The sequence below is a fragment of the Corvus hawaiiensis genome, chromosome 1 (genome assembly GCF_020740725.1).
Source record: "Corvus hawaiiensis isolate bCorHaw1 chromosome 1, bCorHaw1.pri.cur, whole genome shotgun sequence".
NCBI classification, from domain to species: Eukaryota; Metazoa; Chordata; class Aves; order Passeriformes; family Corvidae; genus Corvus; species Corvus hawaiiensis.
The window spans coordinates 54,629,734-54,652,024 of NC_063213.1; the positions used below are offsets into that span (position 1 = coordinate 54,629,734).

At 41.5% G+C, this 22,291-nt stretch overlaps 1 protein-coding gene across 5 annotated transcripts; it reads right to left on the reverse strand.

Annotated features, from left to right (window-relative positions):
* Positions 1-4,673: 4,673 nt before the first annotated feature.
* On the reverse strand, positions 4,674-19,522 carry C1GALT1 (core 1 synthase, glycoprotein-N-acetylgalactosamine 3-beta-galactosyltransferase 1). 5 transcript variants are annotated; one of them, XM_048304978.1, is made up of 4 exons: positions 19,418-19,522; positions 12,644-12,883; positions 10,329-10,996; positions 4,674-9,139 (listed from the first exon to the last, which is right to left on the reverse strand). In XM_048304978.1, the coding sequence occupies exons 2-4, from the start codon at positions 12,864-12,866 to the stop codon at positions 8,930-8,932; spliced, it is 1,101 nt and encodes a 366-aa protein (XP_048160935.1). In that variant the 5' UTR covers positions 12,867-12,883; positions 19,418-19,522; the 3' UTR covers positions 4,674-8,929. The 5 variants fall into 5 exon arrangements, with proteins under 5 accessions (XP_048160935.1, XP_048160925.1, XP_048160945.1 ...); XM_048304968.1 differs by lacking the exon at positions 19,418-19,522 and adding an exon at positions 18,666-18,744; XM_048304988.1 differs by lacking the exon at positions 19,418-19,522 and adding an exon at positions 18,072-18,532.
* Between the last annotated feature and the right edge of the window lie 2,769 nt (positions 19,523-22,291).

Genomic DNA, 22,291 nt, shown 5'->3' on the forward strand with positions numbered 1-22,291 from the left:
GTAATTAACCTTTGTTTAACTGCAAAAGCCATAGGAAACCTGCGAAAGTTTTTGGTTCATTTATATGCTGCAATAGCTTTCTCAGTCTCTCTTGGGCCCAGACATCTAGCCCACAAATATGTTTGGCTAATAGGACACAGCAAATCTTTTCCAACCATGCTTTCATATTTTTTTTCCATCCTGTTAAACAATTGTAATAGTTTCCTCATTTTGCCCTGATGTCAGGAATAAAATTCCTCAATGCTGCATGTAAGAGAAACTCATGCTCCCTCCACTTCTTCGAGGCTCACAAGGACACAGAGTTCAGGGTGGCAGCTCACCACCTGTACCTATGGATCTTTTAGAAAGCTTTTGCTTTTATAATATACGTAAAACCTACAACTCTGACTCACAAAACAAAACAAACAAAAAGTAATTCAGCAACACTGAAACTCTTTGCTGCAGGACCAACCAGTATGGCAAAGACCGGATCAAACCAGAGAGCCACCACACATCTGAAAGGCTCTGGTTCCCGGTTGGTATTGCTGACACTCCTTCAACCAGAAGTGCTGGCCAACGCATGGACTGGCACAACTGGGAATTTTCTGCAATTACAATAGGTTTATATGAAATAATCAAGGCTCTGTGAATCTAACTTACTCTCCTGGAGAAAGTACTAGTAGTTGTACAATTACTAATGAGACTCAAATGCTACTTTTGTATAGTTTTAAAGCGAGAAGATAGAACTGATGCATGACACTTCTCCCACTGGGAACAGTATGAATTTGTGAATATTCAGATCTACATTTGATAAGACAACTTCTGGTTTTGATAAGACAATTTCGGCATTTAGACATCATGACGCTTACTCAAAAAGAAGACATATCCAGTGCCTTTTGGGAAATATTTCCTTGAAAGAGTCTGAACGAGACATTAAATACAGCTTTGGAAGCTGGCGAAGATAAAGCGCATAGAGCCCAAGCTGGCTGACAGGGAAATAGTTTAAAAGCAGGATGCCATTGATTAGACAGACAAATGATGTTTTAATCTGGGTAAACAGACACAACCCATTCTCTGAAAAAAAACCTGAGTAATATTGAACAGGAATAGGAACAAAGGCTTCATTGTCCCCAGGGAAGCACTGCCGGCTTCTGAACAGCAGAGTTTGTTTTTCTAAATGGTGTTTGAAAATTTGGTTTAGACATGATTACCCTACCTGTCCTTGAAACACTAACCATATTTCAGCTATGATTTCAACAGACCCTAGAGTGGAATATGTGAAACCTGCTGTTTTCAATGGTAAATGATCAAATGCTGGTGAAACACTCTCCTGTGCTGGGAAAAATTTCAGGTCCTCGGGTGTGATTTTAATTTAATTTAGGATTAATCCCTGCAGAGTGGTCATCTGGATTACAAATCTGGGAAGGATATAGGCTCCAGTTTACAGCCACATCCTCCACTTGAGAAATAGTCAGAGAACAGACATTTAATAGTACTCCCACATTTAGTGTAACTAGATTGAATAAAACACTCATTTAAAAAATTAATTAGAGGAATATCTATTTGTTTTGATTTCTGTCAAGTACTCACTTGGCCTTAAGTTAACATTTGTGTTAAATCTTATGCTCTCCATCTCCAGGGGCAGGAAGTAGGAAGACAGCACTTAAGAGCACAACATTTAGGTGATTCCCAGTTAAGAACTCATGTGGGACAGTGAAAGAAAAAACACAGCAAAAATCATAGTCCAAGGTTTTAAAGCTGCAGGGTACTAATGCACATTAATTCCTAACTCTTTTTTATCAGTTCTTAGACAGAGGAGGAAGAGTCAAAACCTTGACTCTCTGAGACCATGCAGGATCCAGATCTGTTGGGGAACACTAAAAGCACAGGGTGGAACTGGGAAGTAGCAGCACCAGGAGGCTGCTCGGGTTCTTTAGGTGAAGCTATTGGTAAAGCTCCTTTCCTTGCAATCAGTTAGAATTTTATCCTAGGAGGGGAAAGGAATGAGAAGGTGGCAAGGAGTTGCTGGAAGCCAGGTTAGAAATTCAAAGAAGCAAACCAGCCTTTTTGACTTCAAGATGCCAAAGTGGTGGCTTCACAGACATCAGTGTGGTTTTGTACAACTGAAGAACAGTTAACTGCAAACTTACATACCTGCTCAAGTAAAACAGAGCTTAAATGAAAGAAAATAAGCAAGCTGCTCACATTAACTTTTTTCTTAATAAACGTTCCTGCGATACTCCCATCTCTATTCACATACGAATTTGAAACTCTGTTGCCACGTAGTCATCTTTGCAAAAGACTGTTCACCTCTCTGCAAAAGTGGAAAGTAAGATAGTGACTTCAGCAACACTCAGAAGACAGTTGGAAAGCTCATGTTCCTTTTCAGACAAGATTGCTACAAATAATTCCCTCTTCTCCAAGGAGAAGATTTTTCATGCCTCTTTAGCACAACTGGCTGCTGGAGTCTTGAGCCAGTCCACCTATCCATCCTACCAAACTGAGAAGTACTTTAGCACTAAATGATAAAACCTGGTTCCAACTCTTGCTCTGGAAGTGATTGGCTTTAGGCTGACTTTAAAACCTGTTGTAAGCCAGTAAGCTTCCTTGCAGACAGGTCTGTCTGTGGGATCACAGTCTTCAGCTCCAGCTGGTACCAGGTACTCCTCAAACAGCACTTTGCAGATCAGATGGTGGAACTATTGAAAGAAAAAGGAAACTAAAAAGAAGATAAAAAGATGGGAAGGTTTAAAAGACAAATCACACCTCCAAAGAAGGGAACACCTGGGCTATGGCAAAAGGATTGACACTTTCTTATCCCCACAGGTATGTAACACAGAACTGGATGACGCTTTTGTCAGTACAGTGTAGGCTCCAGCACTTGAGGCTTCAGGCTCCCTAAATAAAACAAAGCTTACAGAAGATCATTTCTGGGAGAGGAAGGAAAAAAGGGGCCATACTTGTCTTGTAGTTTTGCAACAAAGGAGGAATGTAATACACAACAGAACAGGGGGCTGAAGAAGTCTGAAGAGTTAAAAGGAGAGTGTGTGGGTCATAGCTCAAAACCACATCGAGTATGAATTCCAGTGTTAACAAAAACATACACAGAATTAGCCTCCCTGCGATGTTCTTTTTACTAATCAGTGACAAGAGCACCTTTACAATTTATTTTTATTGCCATTTTAAGAAGTCTTGCAGGACTATATATTAGAAAGCCAAAAAAATGAAGATCTCAGGCTACATTTCTGAATTAAATAACCACTTTTCCTTTAAGAATGCCAAATATCATCCCAACCTAGAAGTGAGATCCCACGATCCATCTGTTTTCCCATATCTGTGTTAAATTTCTTTACATGTGGAACAATGAAAATGTTCACTGCAGAGCTCTGATTTTCTCACTCCTCATATTGTCAGAAAAAGCTCCTCATCACCAAATTTCAGGAACTCATGGAAGGGCTTAATTAAGGTGAAACATTGTCAGAAAGGAAGAAAGGCTGCTAAACATTCAGGAGCAAGAGCTGGAATGAGCAATACACGGGCTTATCTTCCCTGCAGCTTAGAACAAACTTAGCAGTTCCTGGGTGTAAAATGTTTACATACTTTTTAGTTGGCACTAGTGCACAGGGAAGAGCTCTACGAAAATTCCCTAGAGCCACTGAAGCTTTTTGTGAGCTGGATACAAGAGCTTACCGTCATTTATGGACATTTCACTGTGCCTACAACTTCTGGTAATGAAATGGGTGAGTCTGTTATATATTAATATAAAAAAGACCTGAAAAAGCAAGCAAAGCAAACACACACTTAGGAAACAGTTTTCCTTCAGAGTAGCAGCTGTAGCTTTTGCTTTGCTCCAGCACTCACACTGCCCTGCAATGTGCTGGATGTAGTCTGATCCTGGCAGTTTGAAAGTTACAGCAGCACCACATAAAAGCATAATCTGTGCCTGAAACTTGAGAGGAGCTTTTATGGTCTGTTCAATTGGCTTTTGTTCCCTTTAATATGCCAGCTTTGGAGCTCAGTTAAACTGGTTGTCACCCGCTTCCTGCACTTTGAAATGAAACAGTTAATTAATCCAGGTTAATGGTATTAGCAGGGTCTATTACAGTACTTAAGGTAAAGACACACAGCTGTACTGAGCTTGTGCCAACACCTTGTCCAACAACCAGTGTTCCAGATGTAAAGACACCTCCCAGCTGCCTAAGTGCCAGCATTTTTACTGCTGAATGCTGTTCTGCACAAACATCTAGGTTATAAAGCACAACTTTTAAATCTTAACAGGACTTTTTTTCAGAAGTAAGAGGTTCACTGAAAGAATAAATCCCTTTTTTTTTTTTTAAAAAGTGGTTAATTTTGGACAGTCTTTCTTTAGTTTTGAGGTATCGGTTGTAGCCAGTTCACTCAGGAATCTGTAATAATGTGGAGACACTGAAGAATCAGGACAATGCAGAAACAACTGCCTGCTTATGTGAGTCTGAATCTGGTACTAGCACTTACTCATTTTACACTTCAAAAATCTTGCTATTTGTTAATAGCATAAATACAGAATCACAAAATCATAGGAAGTGAGAGAAGCTTTTTGAATTTCCTGTACCCACCCAAGAAAGAAACTAAGAACGTTTTTATTGGACTAAACTGTGCTGCTATGCAACACCATTAGCATGCAGAGGGGTAAATGAAGACAGACATGAACTGTGTATGACATAACTTATTTTATTTATTCAATTCTCAACCTAATTTTGATGCTAAAAATTCGTCAAAGGCACTTCAAAGAAGGTATTTAAGAAACAAATCCTTATGGTGACCATTCCAGACAAATCACCAACTTTTATCTGCCATTAGGAACACAACTACCTATAATTGCAAAGTGAAACATTCACAGGTTTTAAGTGGAGCACACTGTCCAGCAGCAATATTCAATTCTTTTAGACTATTAATAACATTTGTGGAATCTTTTAAATACAATATGGTAAAACAAAGCAAATTACACTTTCGGAGTTCCACAGAAGATTTCTTGACAGAAGAAGGACAAAACTGCCTTTCCCAGTGGTCCTGTATTGGAGGGGTCTATTTTCATCTGTGCATGCACTATCAGCATCAGTACCAGGTACAGCAGAGAAATAACCCACACTATTTTGTCATATGAAGACAAAACACCCTGCTCAAAAAACAAAGTGTTTATAAGGTCTATCAGCTACTCACTGAAATTTATACTTCTGGAAGCATAACAGAACAAATGGCAACAGGTGAAGAAAAAGTGATTTTTAATATACACCCCCACCAAAGCAAAACAAAGAAAGTGTCCTTCAAGGCAAAAGCACTGTGAAAAGAGCTTCCACAAAATGAAAGATGGTGCAAACATCACCAGTGTGTGATCTCTTAAATAACACAAATACAGACTGCAAAAATGAATTGGGAGTGAAAGAAGATTAAAATCGGTCTTTTCTGCAAACAAAGATCAATTCTCTCTTCTGCAAACAAAGAATAATACTCTCCTCTGATTAAGATCTGTGATCAGAAAGTAACTTCTTGCCATTCTCAATCCTTCTGAAGTGAAACCACTTAATACAAGGTTGAAATGTTACTCTGTCACAGTAGGGGACATTCCCACATCCACTGCCTAGTAATTTCAAGAAAATAGTCCAAAATTTTTAGATGGGTCATTTAAATCACTACAGTGCCAATGAAAGCTTTTAGGTTTTACAAAATTAAGAAACCTGTCTTAGAAACCAGACCAAACCACAGAGCAATAATCTGCACAGCCTAAGTAAGCCCGTGTTGCTGTGCTTCAGAAAGTCTCTGCATCTGAAATACAGTCTCCTTGGGCTGCAAAAATTCTCAAACTCAATAAATACTTTCTCGAAGCACAAAGACCTGAGAGTGAAATAGCAGACTACTAATAGTGGTGTAATATTGTACATGAAAATTGTACTAACTGTTCACATTCCAACCTTGTCCACTGAGGCTTCTGAAGGCAGTGAGATAGAACCCAATTATTCCAGAGGTACCAGCTCATGGATATGGGAATGCAATTCAGCAGAGAACAATAGGTCTCTGTTATAATCACAGAATGTAAAACCTGATACTTTCCTAGCTTGTCTGGAAAGAAAAAAAATTCTTTGTAGTGTTGTTATAAAGGCAAAAGAAGCAGATTCAGAGGAATTAAAGACACTTTAAATTCAGAGGATTTAAAGGACACTTTAAAACAAAGAACGTACATTTGAAGAAAAGGCTACTCATGCCTCCAGACAGGCCACCCATTTATCTCAAGGTAGTATGTCCTTAGCCTTATTCCCTTCAGAAAGGGAACTTGCTCCTTTACTTTTCCAGTCTCTCTGAGGTCCTGCACATTTTGTGGAAAGGGTTATTCCTGCCTGCTCTGCTAAACCCACAAGTCCCAGCTGGGCAGCAAATAAGAACTAGAACTGCTGCTGAGAAAAGGCTTCATCCTGAGCTCAGCAGTGGCTGGTTTACCTTGTTACCCCAGCAAACAACCTGTGTGAAGCTCAAACATCCTGCTTCCTTCTGTCCACCTGAGACTTACACTGGATGAGACTGGAAAGTCAAGATAATAGTAAGGAACATGAAGAGGAAATGATTTTGCTTCACAGGACAGCACAGGGCAAACATACGACACAAATCTGCAGAAAATATGCAGGATTAGTTCTGCCTGCTGTGGTAGAAAATCTCCAAATCCCTATGGACGAACTGAAGAAGAAAGCAGAAATAAAGGAACTGTACAGCAGTTCAGCAGATCTTCTACATGGGCTGAATTTACAAAGAGATTAGGTTGGGATCTCGATTTCATTTTATAACTTCTTAAAAGTATTCCTGAATATTTTAACTTCTTGTTTGAGCAATGACACTGGAGTTATCAATTCCATATGGATTTCACAATATGATTGGTTTGTGCTGCATGTGGGATAAACATTTAGCTCACAGAAGGAAGCACCTTTCAGCATGTTAACATCCACAGTTCTCTGGACAAGCATCCCTCTGACTACAGCAAACTGGAGACTTTTTCCTTTCCTCAACCAATGCAATTATAGTTAAGTCTACTTAAGTTAATTAATGTAAAATAAAGCTCGTGTCCCTATCAGTACTTCAGAAGCAATGCTGCTCATAAAGACCAACAGATTTAACCCTGCAGGAACTATTGAACCAATACTTGATAGATGAACTCAGCCTACATTCAGGCGGAGAAGGTGTGTGCAGCATTTCAACACCATGAGCTGTTTCAGTAATTACCATCGTGCTGCAGAGCAATGGTCAAAAAGAAAAGTAATGACTCTACTGCTGGACAACAGAAAGAACTCCAATCTGTACTAGAACTATCTTTGGAAAAAAAAAATTCCAGTACTTTATGGTAACATCATCTTCCAGGAACATCCTGAAGGACCAGCAGTAGTAAATAAGGCTGTCTGCTACCACTATGTGCCCTTTTCAAAGTAATGACTGGAGGTAATTAGGTTATGTCCAGATTCATCAATATGATGAAGGTGAAAAGTAACAAAAAGATGAAGCTTTTGTTCAAGTGTGAAATAAAAACACACTACATGTCATGCTTAATCCCATTCCCCATACTGCTATTTGCTCAATTTGAAAAGGAGAAAACCAGAAAGTTTTATATTAATTCTATAAAACATATATTTGGCCTCTGAAAAAAAAACAGTAATTAAAACACCTATTTTGTCCCACACCAAGAAAGTGTTTCCAGTTAAAAGGCAGAGATACTTATGAAGTAGTGGAGAAGGTTAATGCACTTTGAAAGATCCCTGCATTCAGGCTTGTTTACCTGAGTAACTATGTACTTCTGCTTCAAAAACAGTGAAAAAAGGATCATTTAACACTTTGTAGTGAAAAAGGTAACAAGACGCAGATAAAAAAAAATTTTGAAGTGGAAGAAAAAACTGTTCAGAAAAGTGAAATTGAATACTTCAACCAAATAAACTGGCTTTGATGCAGTTTTAAAATAGGACATTTCTGTATCTGAAAATTTTAACCTCTAGTGAAAATTAAAATGGAAACAAACTAACTATAATAGTGGCTGAAATCAAGTTGTTACAATGCAACTTCACTAAGATGCTGTTCTTCCTGGTTTATGTGGCAGGTGGGATGGAACACAGACTTCTATTTTCAAAAGCATCAACCTTATGCTAAGAAATGCTAAGATGAATTTTTATATCCATTCAACCAAAAGGATAAGTTAATAAAAGGAAAATAAAAAAAGCCACAGGCAAATATGTAAGCAGCTTGCATCACCTCAGCAATTTAAATAACAGTAACCGTTTCTGGACTTCTCTCCAAAAGAGTATTTGTCCCCAAAAACTTCATATTGTTTTGCACAACACAATTCAAAACTTTATAAGTAATTCATAGCAGTGAATTCTGTTTCTGAAACAATTCAGATTAATCTTGTGGGTAAAAATCTGCCACTCTGTTGTTAAGGCAAAGCAGACTGGAGACTCTAATTCCGTGTCTCTGCCTTACTTTTAGGGCAAGGTACACAAGGTAACTTCAAGATGTTGAGAATACTTAAGAAAGCCATCATGAAGTGTTTGACTGGGCAGCATCCAATTTCTAATATTAGAACTGACTTAATAGAAAGGAAATAGAGAAGAACAGAAAAAGGAACAGAAATACGGTACGATCATCTGAGAACCTGTCCACTGTGGTTTTTATACAAATTCTTCCACATGTTATTATACCAGAGCAACCTCCAATTGCACAGCTTTAGGGCCCCAAATCTTAGTGAGCAGGGCTGCGAGGTCACACTATCCAAAACAGTCAGAGCCAGCACCACACTCTGTTGTACACAGGGTGACAAGTGCTGCCAACTTGATTTTTGAAAGAAGAATCGCCAGGAGTAATTTCAGCCCACAAGCTTCATGCACAAGTTTGAGGAGCCTCTTACTCATTATACTGGCTTCTTTTTGGTTTTTTCAAAGTCCAATTAGCCCTCAGAAATTTTTTGCTTTAGCTTTTGATTATCCTCCAGTGCTTCATTTTTGCTCTGCTCTTCTGGATTCTTCGACGAATCAGGATTGTACCTATACAAATACCCATACGGACGAAGATGATAAATCAAATATTCCAAATGATACATAGTCACAGAGTCAACATAGTGGAATGAAACTGCTAGATCAGAGCAGCATCCAGGACCCTGAAACACAAAACAAAGCAAAACAATCAGCAAGAATTGCAAATCATGTCCTGGATTAAAGATCCAGGGAGAATTCAAAGAAATATTTGATTTAATGGTAAGAAATTCACTACCATCAGTCATACACATACTTCAAAAGTTAATGTTAGGCAAGCAAAATGTACCAGACATATCTGCCAAGGCATCTTTCCAAAATAAAGCTGACGAAGTCTTTTGCTTCTATGATCAAGCCAGTGAAAAAACTAGCTGCCCTCATTAACATCAGAGGTTTTCTGCTTTTCCATGCTTAATTTTTGATGCTGGTGTTTAAACAGCACCAAGAAGCAGCAGGCAGGCCTCAATGAGTTACATTTATATATGAAACAATACATGCCTGTTACTTATGTCAGCATCCAGACAGAATGTATAAGCAAAATGTGTGTGTACCTGCAAAATGTGTGTGCTGACACATTATACTGTTTGGTATATTGTCAGTATCTAACCTCCTACTTACAGAAAGTTGTAACAAACAATTGCAAAATTTTGTTTTAAATGTATTGATTTCATTGACATTATTAAGAGCTATAGGATCATTGTTAACACATTTGTCACAACTTATATTTCATAGCTCACATTCAGCTTTGAGAACACTTTTCTGGAACATAGTTTTGAGATTTCTGTTTTCAGCAGCTTTGATTGCAGAGCTGCTCATATTTCTACTCCAATTGGAACTAGGATTAAATATTTAAAGATGCCAAAAAGAACAATTGTTATATAACTAAGTTTGATCAATATAGCTTGATTTTGATACCAGATGAAGTAGTGTCTATCCAAGCACAGGTTATGACAGGACAGGATCCAATGGGCAATTTCCATTATGAATCAGTTACAGATGGAACTGTCCACAGCTCAGTCACCCATGCACTGCAGCCATAGCTAAAGCTGCTGCCTCCTGACACACCAAATACAGTATCATACAGCTGGTTTAAGCTACAGAAATGCTTTTGCTGCTGAATACAAGTATAAAAATAGATTGCTGCTTTACAACAAAAAAAATCTACTGAAGAACTAGACTATCTTTTTTTCAGCTTTAATATGTAAAAAATTCCAAATCCTGTTCTTGAATTCTTCCACCTAATGCTAATTCACACATCACACGCTCACGCACATCATGAGATGCACTTGACAAAATGGGTTCCTAAGGACTTACCTCTACAGCAGGATAGTAATTGTAATTCCAGTACCAGAATGTTTTTGGTAGGTATCCTCTGATTAAGTGATGTTCTGGAACAAAGGGATGAAAGGTTTCTCTACCACTTGTATCCCTAGAATCTCCTGCTTCCACATTGATGATCTCCATGCATTTTCCTAGTGCCAGATCTTCAATAGAGGAACTGTGAGAGCATTTGTTTGTTTTAAATGCAGCAACAAATCTCTTCAGAGCTTCTTTGCTCAGAACATACCCTGCTCCTCCACTCATGTAGCCCTGTTTCACATAAGGCTTAAACCTTCTTCCAAAGTATATTGGTTGTTCAGGACTGTATTTTGAAAGGAGCCATCTCAAATTGTCCAATATAACATATGTATCATCATCTGCTTTCATAAACCAATCAGCATCATCAAAATAATGATCATATACATATTGAAAAGCTTTAATAGTCTTCCAGTACAGTTGGTCCCTGCCTTCTTTGGTTTCTAGGCCCACAGTTGGGAAGTCTTTATTTTCTTCAGAGCTCATAAAAAGTACTTTATTACAGCGCTGGGCCCAAGTGGCCTTAACATGCTTGGCTTTCTTTTCTAGATTTTGAGGTCCAGTCATGACCCAACACAGTATTTTCACCTTGTGATACAGTCCTTCTGCAACATTTTTATCCTCATCTAAAAAAGAGGAAAGTTGTAAAACCATATTAGACATGACTGCCAAACAAAGAGCAACCTCCCACCTCCTCAGATACTCTGTTTCTACATCAGAAAAGACACGCAGACAGAAAAGAGGCTTTTGCTTCCAAATGTACCAGTTAATGAACTCCATGCTAGATTCTGGAAGGAAACAAACAAGACTCTCAAAGACTAAAATTCTTAAACCTATTTCAATTTCACAAAATAAAGGAGAGTGTAAGAGTCATATCAAAATGGGTGTCTGTTCAGGCAAGTGTGACTTTAGCAAACCTTGATTTGTACATAAAAACTGCTTGGAGGCAACCTCTTTATGGTCTTGGAGGACTAATGAAAATTTAAAAACAGAATATTTTTGCCATTCACAATGAATACAACTTAATGATTCCAACACAGAAAGGCCAAAAAGCTAATGAGCTCTTTTATATATATTCATGTTAACTAACAAAACCTAATGAATATTTCTAAAACAGGAACATATGTTTTAAGAATAAAGCCAGTGGTAAACCAGAAATTAACAGATTAAATAATTTAGGATACTATGAAACTAGTATTATTGTTGAACTAACATGTTTTTATTTTCCAGCAATCCAGCAGAATAAATACAGTTATCTGAGGTGTGTAACAATGTTTTTCAAGCTATGAAAGCATTCCTTGGTCTCAAAGAAACATTTTCACTTGATACATACAGAAAGATTTTAACTTATGTAAAAGAATATTTCATGGAGAGTGAAATCTGCATAACTGGTACTAAAATATTCCTGCTTGCACTTTATGCAACTATATATCAGATTTCTTTGTAACAATGTTCTACAATTACATGTGAAACACTCACAAACTCATCTTACAAAGTTTGGAGTTTAAATACGTCTAAGTAACAAATTACTAACATCTTCAGCAAAAGCACTGCAGTGCAATTTTTCTCATCCAGATGTCCCTACTCAAACACTCTCTGTATTTGGGAGCTCATTTAACGAAATATATCAAGTATAAAAGTATTCCTGAAGTATCTGAAGGGTCTACCTTCTCTGGAAAAATAAAAATAATCAAGAGTGCAAGAGAATTTCTCTGGCTTTGACTGCAAACAGCAATCTGTGCCTGGACTGCTATATAATCAGCTTGGCAAATCATGCCCACAGTTGACTCCCTTTGCCCCCCTGCTCCAATTCTGTGTTTTACTAATTGTACCAAAAAGTGGGTTTTCTTAAATTTTATTTTAGCTTTATCTTAGAGGCTAGATCAAAAGTTAGAAGTGGTCCAAAATTAGCTTCTTAAGGCTAAAAAGCAATCCAGCTACATCTACAACACCAGCAAAGATATCTGCTTAGCAAAACTGCCATTTGGTGTCAATAGCTCATTTGAGAAATTCCTGCTCCAAACAAGTCTGGATACAGACATTGGACAAACAGTTGGACTCAAAGGAAAAAAAATTACTACTATAATAAAAATGTCAACAAAGAAAACCACCATTCAGTAGCCCTCAGGAGAAAAAAAATTATTTAGATGTAACCTGAATATGGAGAAACTGAAAGAAAATGATTCATATAAATTCTTGACAGTGAAGAAGCAATGTTTTGCAATGCATGAAAAGGGAGGACATTTTCTAATCAGCCAGGTGTAACAAAATACCTTTATGCTGTCCAGCATCTGCATTGAAATTCATTTGTCCTTGCAGCTGATTGTTGTCAGTATCTGCTGAGTGCTGACCATGTGGATCATTGTAAAGAACATGAGGCTGGGTCTTAACTTGTTCTTCTAGTATAATGCTGAACAGAAGATAGCAGACGAAAAATCCTATTGCTGAGCCAAAAATGAAGGTGAGAAGGTTCATCAAAGACTTAGAGGAGGCCATCTCCTGAAGGTGAGACACTGTCAAAACCAAATGAAAAATACGTTAGACTTAGCATAGAAATCAAATCTAGAACTATAGGAAGAAATCAAGGACTAAACCTCTGAAAGCAGAGAACTCAGTTCTAGCTCAGATTCAGCTCCCCTGGGCTTGCACAGAGATTTAAGTACAAGAGCAATGCAAATATCAATATAAAATTGTACATCTATTGATAGTGGCTGTACATAAAAAAACTATTAATTATATTTATACAACATTTAAACAAGAATGTATACACTGAAGTGCAGTAACTTTATAAAACTGTAATATACGTACGCTTTTTTATTTTCTTCAGCCTACAAATCTGCACTTTATAATATAATACCTAAGTCTTTTATGAAGGTAGAAGATGATGATCAATGGCAGTCTACAGGTCAAGATAGAACATGGGCACAATATGTTCTTAAAACTCCAGCCAAATGTATATTACAGAAATTCTTAACAGATGTCAATCACAAGCAGATTTCGAAGAGTTATAAAAGCAAATCTACTCCCAAAGTAGGGCAGCTGTCCTTACACTTTTAGGAATTACTGAGGATTGACTTTCAGAAGAAAGAGTAAAATGACATCTGAATGTTCATACAGAAAATTTTTAAAAGGAAGAGAAAAAGAAAGTACATCAACCTTAAAGCCTCTTCTACACTTCAAAACCTTTGTATTCCAGTAATAAAAACACACCTTCATATCAGCCACACCCTTACTCCTCAAAAACTAAAGGACTTGGCTGACCATTTTCATTGAACCAAATCAGCAGCCATGCCTGCATACAGGGAGTTTTATACATCAAAAAACAGTGTGAATTTTAATACATTAAACACTTGAAAACCAATTTCAAGTTGTTGAGGGCTTTTCATCTTCAGAAAAGAGTTGAGCTATTTTCTAATAACTCGTGACTAAACTACAAAAACATTGACTGTTAAATACATACTGAATTCAAGCCAGAGCTTTACAAACAAGTCAATGATGTTCCCTCCATTAGGATCATTATTAAGACAGTGGGCAGAACCCAATTTAGTTCATTAGGGAGCCCAGAAAAGAAAATTATGGACTGCACAGAGCATCGATGAAAGCCATCGATCAGAGAAGAGCTGCAGCCACCAAAACAACCCATTTAGCCTGCACCCCCTCCTCTCACTGGCTGTGCAGTCTATTGGAAACAGGCTGTCCTCAAGCAACTGCATGAATCACTGTGCAGCAACACGCACTCCAAATTCCAGCCTTCTGTCTGTCCTTCTGCCCTCCTGAAGGGAAAGCAAAGGACAGAATGCACGTGTGCACGTTGTTACGTTGGCACTTCTAGAAATCCATCAGATTTACTGAACGCATGCAGATCAAGATCATTTGAGAGTGAAGCAGCTCTCACACGTGGTAATGCTTTTCTTTCCACACTGCTAGAAAAAGGAAAGAAAATTGAAAACACAACTTGAAGCACAAAATAAAAATCAAGAAATGTACAGGGTGTATAAAACGATTATAACTGTGGTTGATAAGGAGCTGTCATTCTTTAATATGAATAAGCTCATTATATAATTTTTAAATTGCACATTGTCTTCCCTCAATTCAGTACTACATCTTGGTGGAAACAAATGATTGCCTTTAGACATCATACCACAAAGTACAAAAGTGCCTGTATAATCATTTGTGATCCAGGCCTTGAAAAAATTACTTGGTTTCCAGGTTTATTTCTATTGTCATTTAGGCCACTAAACTGAGAAGAAAACATGAGTATTTTGATGAGGTGCCAAAAAAAAAAAAAAAAAAAAAAAGGCAAAACCCCAAAGCCTTTCTCAAAAAGCCCATGCATACAAGCAGCCTATGAAAACGCAAAGGATCTGCTGTACTAAGATTATCTTTTTGTTTTTGCTTTCCCAATCTATCACCACAAAGTTCCCTCAAAATTTGCAATACTCATAGGGAGATGGCCACAATAAAACAATGCCTTCCTTTGGTATATTCAAAGTGGGGAAATATATAAAGCCAAGCATGCCCACAGTGTAGCTACACCACCTTCTAGAAGAAAAGGTCTCCTTTCTACTGTTCTACTTTTCAATATTAGGTGTCTCTCTGCAATACAGTTTCAGTTATCTGCTCCAACAGCTGTTAAAATTAGTCTTGCTTGGAGAGAAAAAAACGAAAGTAACTTGAAAATAATTGCTGCTCATTAACTATGAAATTATATACAACTGAATTCTACAGAAAAAAAATTAAATGTGCTGGAAATGCTGAAAAATTTAAAAAGTGCATTCATCACACTGGAAATCAGAAACTGATTTGGCAGTACTTCAGACACAAAGAGGATTTCTCAGGGCAGGTAGGTAGCTGTACTTCATAGTTGATATAAAATGCCTCTAGTTACAGTTTTCAATTTAAAATAATCTCCTTATCATTCTATCAATTTTATACCAACAGTGGGTCACTATAAACATGTGTGGGTGTATATCCATATGTTTGTAAACTCCAACAGTAAACAGGACAGAAATTTTCATTTTTTTATGATATCTTGATATTTCACATAAACTGAGTCTTTTAACTTGACAGCAAAAACAACTGAACACTGCAGCATTACAGTAGAACCAGAAAACACCTAAAAGGAAGGTCAGTTGTCAGATGATAAATATCCCCACTCCTTGCTGATATTCTTTTCTACACACAGATTTATTCAGGGGGAAGACACGCAAAATATTTAAGGTCAGGTTGGATGAGGTTTTGAGCAACCTGATCTAATGAAAGGTGTCCTTGCTCACGGCAGCGGGTTGGACGATCTTTAAAAGTCCCTTCCAACTCAAATCATTTTGTGATGCTACAATTCTATGACATTCAGAGAAGAAAAGGTAAGTGCAAAACCTACCAGGTTACTGAAACATCCCCACTTTTATTCACATTTCTATTTTTGCTTCTGGAGTTAGAAAAAGCACTATTTAAAAAAAACCACCTATAATAAAAGGCTAGGTTTGAGTTTAATTTATGCTCCACTGCTCTATCATGGAAGCTTAAACAAATACAGGTATTTAGATATTCATGTAGGTAGCCCTATACACATCAATCAAACCAATAAATGTTTTCAAATTCTATCGCAACGTAACAGTCATTGGAGATTTCGTTCTAAATTTAAGTTTCATGAGTCAACAATTTCTACAACTTCAAGCTTACACAAAAACTAATTTTTGTGTTGGGGGTTGCTGAACCTGGCAGCCCACTGACGACAAGGCTGCTGCAACTCCATGTGCCCAGATCCAGCCAGGCTGAGGATGAATTCCCATAGCTGTGAATACAAAGATGCATATACACATGGCTGACCATACAGATCAGCACAGATACAAACAAGTGCTCATGCAGACACAAACATGGCCTGGCCTTACGCTGCTCCTCCCCACAGCTGACCCAGACAAAGGTCTGCTAGTGGGGAATATAAACATACACACTATGTGGATGCCTCTGTAATGGGTCTCAGACCTTCAACCTATTCAGGAACCAACCCTGAATCCTCAGACTCCCCAGAGCCTCACTCTGCTGGTAAACTGATGACTCTCTGATCTCACTAGTACCTGTCCCACACTTACAGCTGCCTCAAAACATGGCTCCCAAACCTCTTAATCCTACTTACTAGCAACCACACACTGGCATTCTTGGCAAGACCATACTCACGCACTCCAGTCTCCCCAGTTACGGGCACTGCAGGCACACAAGCCTCTGTGGCTTACAGTTCCCACTCCAGCTGCTGGGCATTTAGGCCCTCACTCACTCCAGTCCCTCCAGCTGCTGGCACACCGGACACAGAGGTCCCTACAACTTACTGTGCATCTCCAGTTGCTGGCACTTAGAGCTCAGTATGCACCTGAGAATACGGCAGAGTCCTCTCGCATAGCAAAATGGTTAGAAAGGCACCTTAATGAGAAAAGAGGACAGGCTGTGGCAATCTGGCCCAGAACACAGTCAAACATACTGACCAGCCACTTGCTTCTAACTGACCAGGCCCTTTATCTAATCCTTTTATTTTCCCATACTTGTTCCTCCTGAAACACCTTCCTTTAGTCCCCCCTCCCCCGAGCACCCCATAAATTTTGTACAGTCACAAGATGCTTTTCCCCTGCATCCCATATGCCCCATATTTTCTAGGCAGTTAGCACCCTCGATCTTGTGAGCTGTACCAGACAGCCTTCCTGGTGACTTCTCTTCCTGCATGTCACACCTGGGCAATGGGGCTGGTGGCTCCTCAGTGACAGAACCAGGGGCTGCTTCCTCTGATGAGACTATGGGAGTCCCACCTGCCCCCACCGTGTCTCTGTGCATCCCGTTGGTGAGCCTTTGAACATGTTAATCTAAATTACTGCTCTCACTCTGCTAGCTGTTTCAATAAGGGCTTTAAGGTCTCTTTCTTGAGCCAATGGAAATTTAGGGAAAAACCATGCAATATGAATATATCGTAAGAGTTTGGTCCCACTGCCAAAAGAAAACAACCCAACGACATTTAAAATTAATACTTTCACACAAACTTGGACAATCTAGAGAAACACATTAAACAAAATACCAAATAAACAGAAACACCCTAACCCCAAAACAACATAAGGCCGAAAAAAAAAAAATTCAACCATCAAATCTGGGATTTTGAAATTCAAAGAATGCAGAACATAACTCCAATTTTAAACATGTTTATGCCAGTATCATTCCATAATCACTTTAAGATTTGATTAAGTTAAACCCACATACAGAGCTGATTCTTTCTTGTATCCCTTACTTAGAAAGGAAGGGGGAAGCTCTGAGGCCTCATGATGAAACAGTGTAAATGTCCTTTGCGAGCTGCATAATTAGCAATGAAATCGATCTCTACCACCATGTCCTTAATAGTCAAGCAACGCATCAGAATAACTCGATCAAAATGTAGAAAAAACATAGTTTTTTCTAGTAGCAAACAGGCCTTCTGCTCCTTAAGTTACATTTATTGCTAGATGGTCTGTATATTCATACGCTTCTGAAATGCAGCTATACGCACAAGTTGCGCATTTGCTAATGTTGTCTGCATCTAGGATTTCTGTGAGCTGCTGCAGTTTCCTATCGACGAAGCACAGATCATGTCCTTCCTCTTTAAATATCTAATGTTGTGAGCATTTCTTTGGAGAGCAACTCTTCCCATCAAAAAAATACCTGCTTGTTCTACCAAAAATTACAAACCATCAAAGCCAGGTATTTCGGTATAGGAGACCAACAACTGCACTGAAACGAGACGGGTAACAATCCACAGCAGCGGTGAGCTAGAAGGAAGATTTGGCAACCTCCTTCCTCATTCCAAAAGCTGACACCGTCCTTCGGCAACAAGTGCCCGTGCCCGAAGCCCGGCTTCCCAGACCTCTCCCAACCCAGCCCGTGCTACGGGCGTCCGCCCAGGAAGTCCCCGCTGCGGAGGCGGGAGCAGCGATTCCCGGCTCCCCGGGCACCTTGCTCCCTCCGCTGGGCTCCGAGGGACTCGCGCTTTTCCAAGGAGACCCCCTCCTCTGGCGCCTCTCCTTCCCAGGCATGCAGCCGGGCACCTGCTGTCCCTGCAGCCGCGGGCACCCTTCCCGCCGCCGGGGTGACACGCAGCGCCCCGGTCGGCTCCTCCCGCCCCGTCCCCGCAGGGAGAAGACACCTTCCGCGCCTCCTCCCGCCCCGTCCCCGCAGGGAGAAGACACCTTCCGCGCCTCCTTCCGCGCCTCCTTCCGCGCCGCCCCCGCGGGTGGGACGCTGCCCCCCGAGGCCCGACCCCCCCCGCCGCCCCCCCGCCCTCACCTCGCGGGCCGGCGGGGCCCCGGTGCGCGCTCAGCCGCGCGACGGCGCGCGAGCACCTGCTAGCCGCGCGCAGGGCAGGCCGCAGGGCAGGCCGCAGCCCCGGCCCCCGCCGGCCCGCGCCGCCGCCGCCGGCCCCATCGCGCGGCCGCCCCGCGCCGAGCTGCGCACCCACCCCGGGGCGGGCACGGGAGCGGCCCCGCCCCGCCCCGCCGCCCGCTCATTGGCCGGCGGGCAGCTCGGGGGCGTGGCCTTCGCGGCACGCGCGGGTTTAACCCTTTTCCCGCCGCGGCGGTGGCTCCGCCGCGTGGCAGTGCGCGCGTCCGCTGCGCTCCCGGCGCGGGAGAAGCGCGGCGCCCCCGCCCGCCCCGTCCGCCCTGCGCGGTGCAGCCACGGGAATCCGCCCCTCCTTCCCCGTCCGCCGAGAGCGCGTCCACGTCGCCGGGCCAGGCCGCGAGTAGCGCCCGCGGCTCCCGGCACGCGGCGGTGGGCGAGGACGGGAGCCCCAGGCCGAAGCCGCAGCGTGAGAGTGGTGGTCGGCCTGTCTGCTGCGCTCGGTAGCTCGGCCAGGACTTCCAGGGGTGTGGGGGAAAAGTGTCCCGGGGGGAAGGGGAGGGCGCGGGAGGGACAGAGGAGCGCAAAGGGGCGGCTACCCGGAGCTCCCAGCAGTCGGTAAGCGGCGCGGCGCTCCGGCGGTGCCTCCCCGGGCACGGCCAGCGGGGAAATGCCGCGGGCAGCCCTGTCCACCGCCTTACCTCGCTGTCGCCTGTCTGGTCCTGCCCGGAAGCGGCTGTGCCGGGCGCTCAGGCCGGGCTGCGGAGCTCCGCTGCGCTCCAGCCCCTCATTCCCCTCACTTCAGCCGGTCTGGAGCCGCCGCTCTTGCAGAATACCATTAGGCAACTGCAAGGGATGTTGCTAGGATACCGAGCCCTCTGCAATCGCTCCTTATCTCCCCGTGCGAACGCTGCCTACCTTTCCAACAGCTCTTGACGTTTATCTCTCGGTGGTCTCCTTAGGAAAAAAATACATCAAATAAGAGGAATTGTAGATTTGGAAGGTGTTTTTCACTATAGTGTAACTGAAGAATAGCATTTTGCAAGCACTAGGTAGATGATGGAGCTCTGCAGTTCATAGACAGAAGGTTTGTGTTGTGGTATGTTTTGGGTTTGAGGCGGTTTTTTTGTGTGTGTGTTGTTTTTTCAAGTATTGGGTGCAGGTACGTGTAGAGAAGAACTGGTCCATGCTGAGGGCCACTAGTGTTTCTGTAAATGGAGGTCACTACACACACTGTTCTTGATTTTCCCTCTCTCCTTCATCCTTCCTCCAGCCTCTCTATGGGTCCAGTCCAAACCATAGGTTTCCCTCACAGCTGTCTGTATAGTTTACTTCTGTCTCCCCTCTCTCCAATTATTGCCTCAGGGGTGTGCCCTTTCATCTCCATTTTCATGTCTATTTTTACTTCTTTTTCTCTGGATGATGGGTCACACAGAATCACAGAACCATTTAGGTTGGAAAAGACCTCCAAGATCACTGAGTCCAAACTGTGACCAAATACAACCTTGTCAACTAGACCATGGCACTAAGTGCCACATCCTGTCATTTCTTGAACACCTCCAGGGACAGTGACTCCATACCTCCCTGGGCAGTCCACTCCAATGTTTAACAACGCTTTCCATGAAAAAATTCTTCCTGATGTCCAATCTGAACCTCCCCATGTGCAGCTTGAGGCCACTTCCTCTTCTCCTGTTGCTGGTTGCCTAGGAGAAGAGTATGGCCCTCCCCTGGCCTCCGCCTCCTTTCAGGCAGCTGTAGAAAGTGATAAGGTCTCCCCTGATCCTTTTTTTCTCCAGGCTAAACACCCCCAGCTCTCTCTGCTGCTCCTCATGACTTACTCTCCAGATTATTCATCAGCTCCGTTGCTCTTCTCTGGACACGCTCCAGCACCTCAATGTCTTTCCTGAAGTGAGGGACCTAAAGCTGGACCTAGCACTCAAAGTGTGGCCTCGAGTCATTCAGGAGATGCTGGCTTTTGTACCAGTTTAGGAAGCTCCCATGTCCCATACTACTCCAGGTCATAGTTTCTCATTCCCACGCCATCCCACTCTGCTATCCACTTTAAATAAAAATTACAAGCAACTTGGTGAATAGTATCTTCTTGAACTAGTTTCATCAGAAGAAAGGGCAGGCTTCTTGTGGGGAAGAAGTTTGAGTGGCATTAAGAAAATCAACAATAACAAAGACAATGGAAACTGCAAAGGCTGCAAAACAAACAAAAAAAAAGTGATGTGTCTGTCTTCTTGTTTCCCTTTTTTTCACCCCCACCAAATCTGGATAGAATTACTGTCCATCCCATGTCCAGTGCATGCTTTAAATTTCCAAAATAGATTAAGTGAAGTTTTCAAACTGTTTTATATTACAGATAATGCAGCATGTCTGAGCTGAATACAAGACTTCCATTTTTCCTGGTGAACTTTAAGGCCTGGTCTTGCATCACAGGAGTTCCTCTATCAAGGACTGTGGCCCATGTATATTACATAGCCATAAATTTATGCATGAAGTGCTACACTTTTTTCATACTGACATGTTCATTGAGCTGTTTCACTCTGTTAGGCTAGTTTGAAAGGGAAATTTCAGAGAGAAGGTAGGATGTGGTGTAACTTAACAAAAGCCACAGCTTGCCTCTTAATATTGGTACAGAAAGTTTGCTTTAACAAATGTGAACTGGTTTGGCCATGTTGTAATGGCTGTTTAATATTTTATGGAGATATTTACATGCCACACATACAAGCAGCTTTTGTTTGGTTTATTTTTTTTTCATTCAGGGAGAGGTGAGCAGTGTCTCTTACAACTCTCTGTCAGCAACCTCTTACAGTTCAGGGTAAGGAAACAGGCCCTCCAAGGAACCGCCTTGCATGTGTAATGGTAACAAACACTTCCACAGCTTCTGTGCAGCACTGCTTTGCTCAACACGCTGCCTCTGGGTGGATGGTCCAGAGAAAAGCCGTTCTCTTGCTCTGAATCAGAAGGGGGAGCAGGCCTGGTGCTCTCTCTTGCTTCCAGGATGTGCAGATGTACTTGACCACAGTCCCTTTCTATATAAAGGTGCTACTGCTATGGGAGGTTCTTCTCAGCTGAGAAACCCCAGCAGTGTTGGGGGACACAGTTGTATCACAGTAATATGGCAAGGAGATCCACACTACTGGCACATGTGGCTGGGAACAAATGAAAGGGAAATTAAATTTCTGGTATTTTAATTTAAAAAGGAATCAATCACTTTGGTCTTCATATCAGTAAATACCAAGAATGACATCTTTCCCCACATAGGAGGGCTAGCCATATTCAACATAAAGACTCTTTTGAGCAGGGCAAAAGCAGAGTAGCAGGCCCTTAATCCCTCTGCTCATCACTAGGTAGGTCTCCATGAGATAGTTGTCTGGGCATTTTAATGCTTACACCCTCTGGAGAGCACTCTGGAGTACGGACCTACCATAAAAGCCCTTTCACAGATCAGCTACTATTCTCAACTCCCCCCATTTCCACGTGCAGGAGTCTGGGAACACAGGTTTCTAGATAAGAAAGCTCACACAAAGTTAAGGAAGAAGGAAAAATGCAACAGCTACTGTGAGGCT

Excerpts from the sequence above, each read along its gene's own strand:
- C1GALT1 (XM_048304951.1), bottom strand. Across the intron at positions 10,997-12,643 it reads AGATGCTGGACAGCATAAAG|ATGAGGATAAAAATGTTGCA; the intron begins GTATTTTGTTAC and ends CCTCTTTTTTAG. Across the intron at positions 9,140-10,328 it reads ATTACTATCCTGCTGTAGAG|GGTCCTGGATGCTGCTCTGA; the intron begins GTAAGTCCTTAG and ends TTTGTGTTTCAG.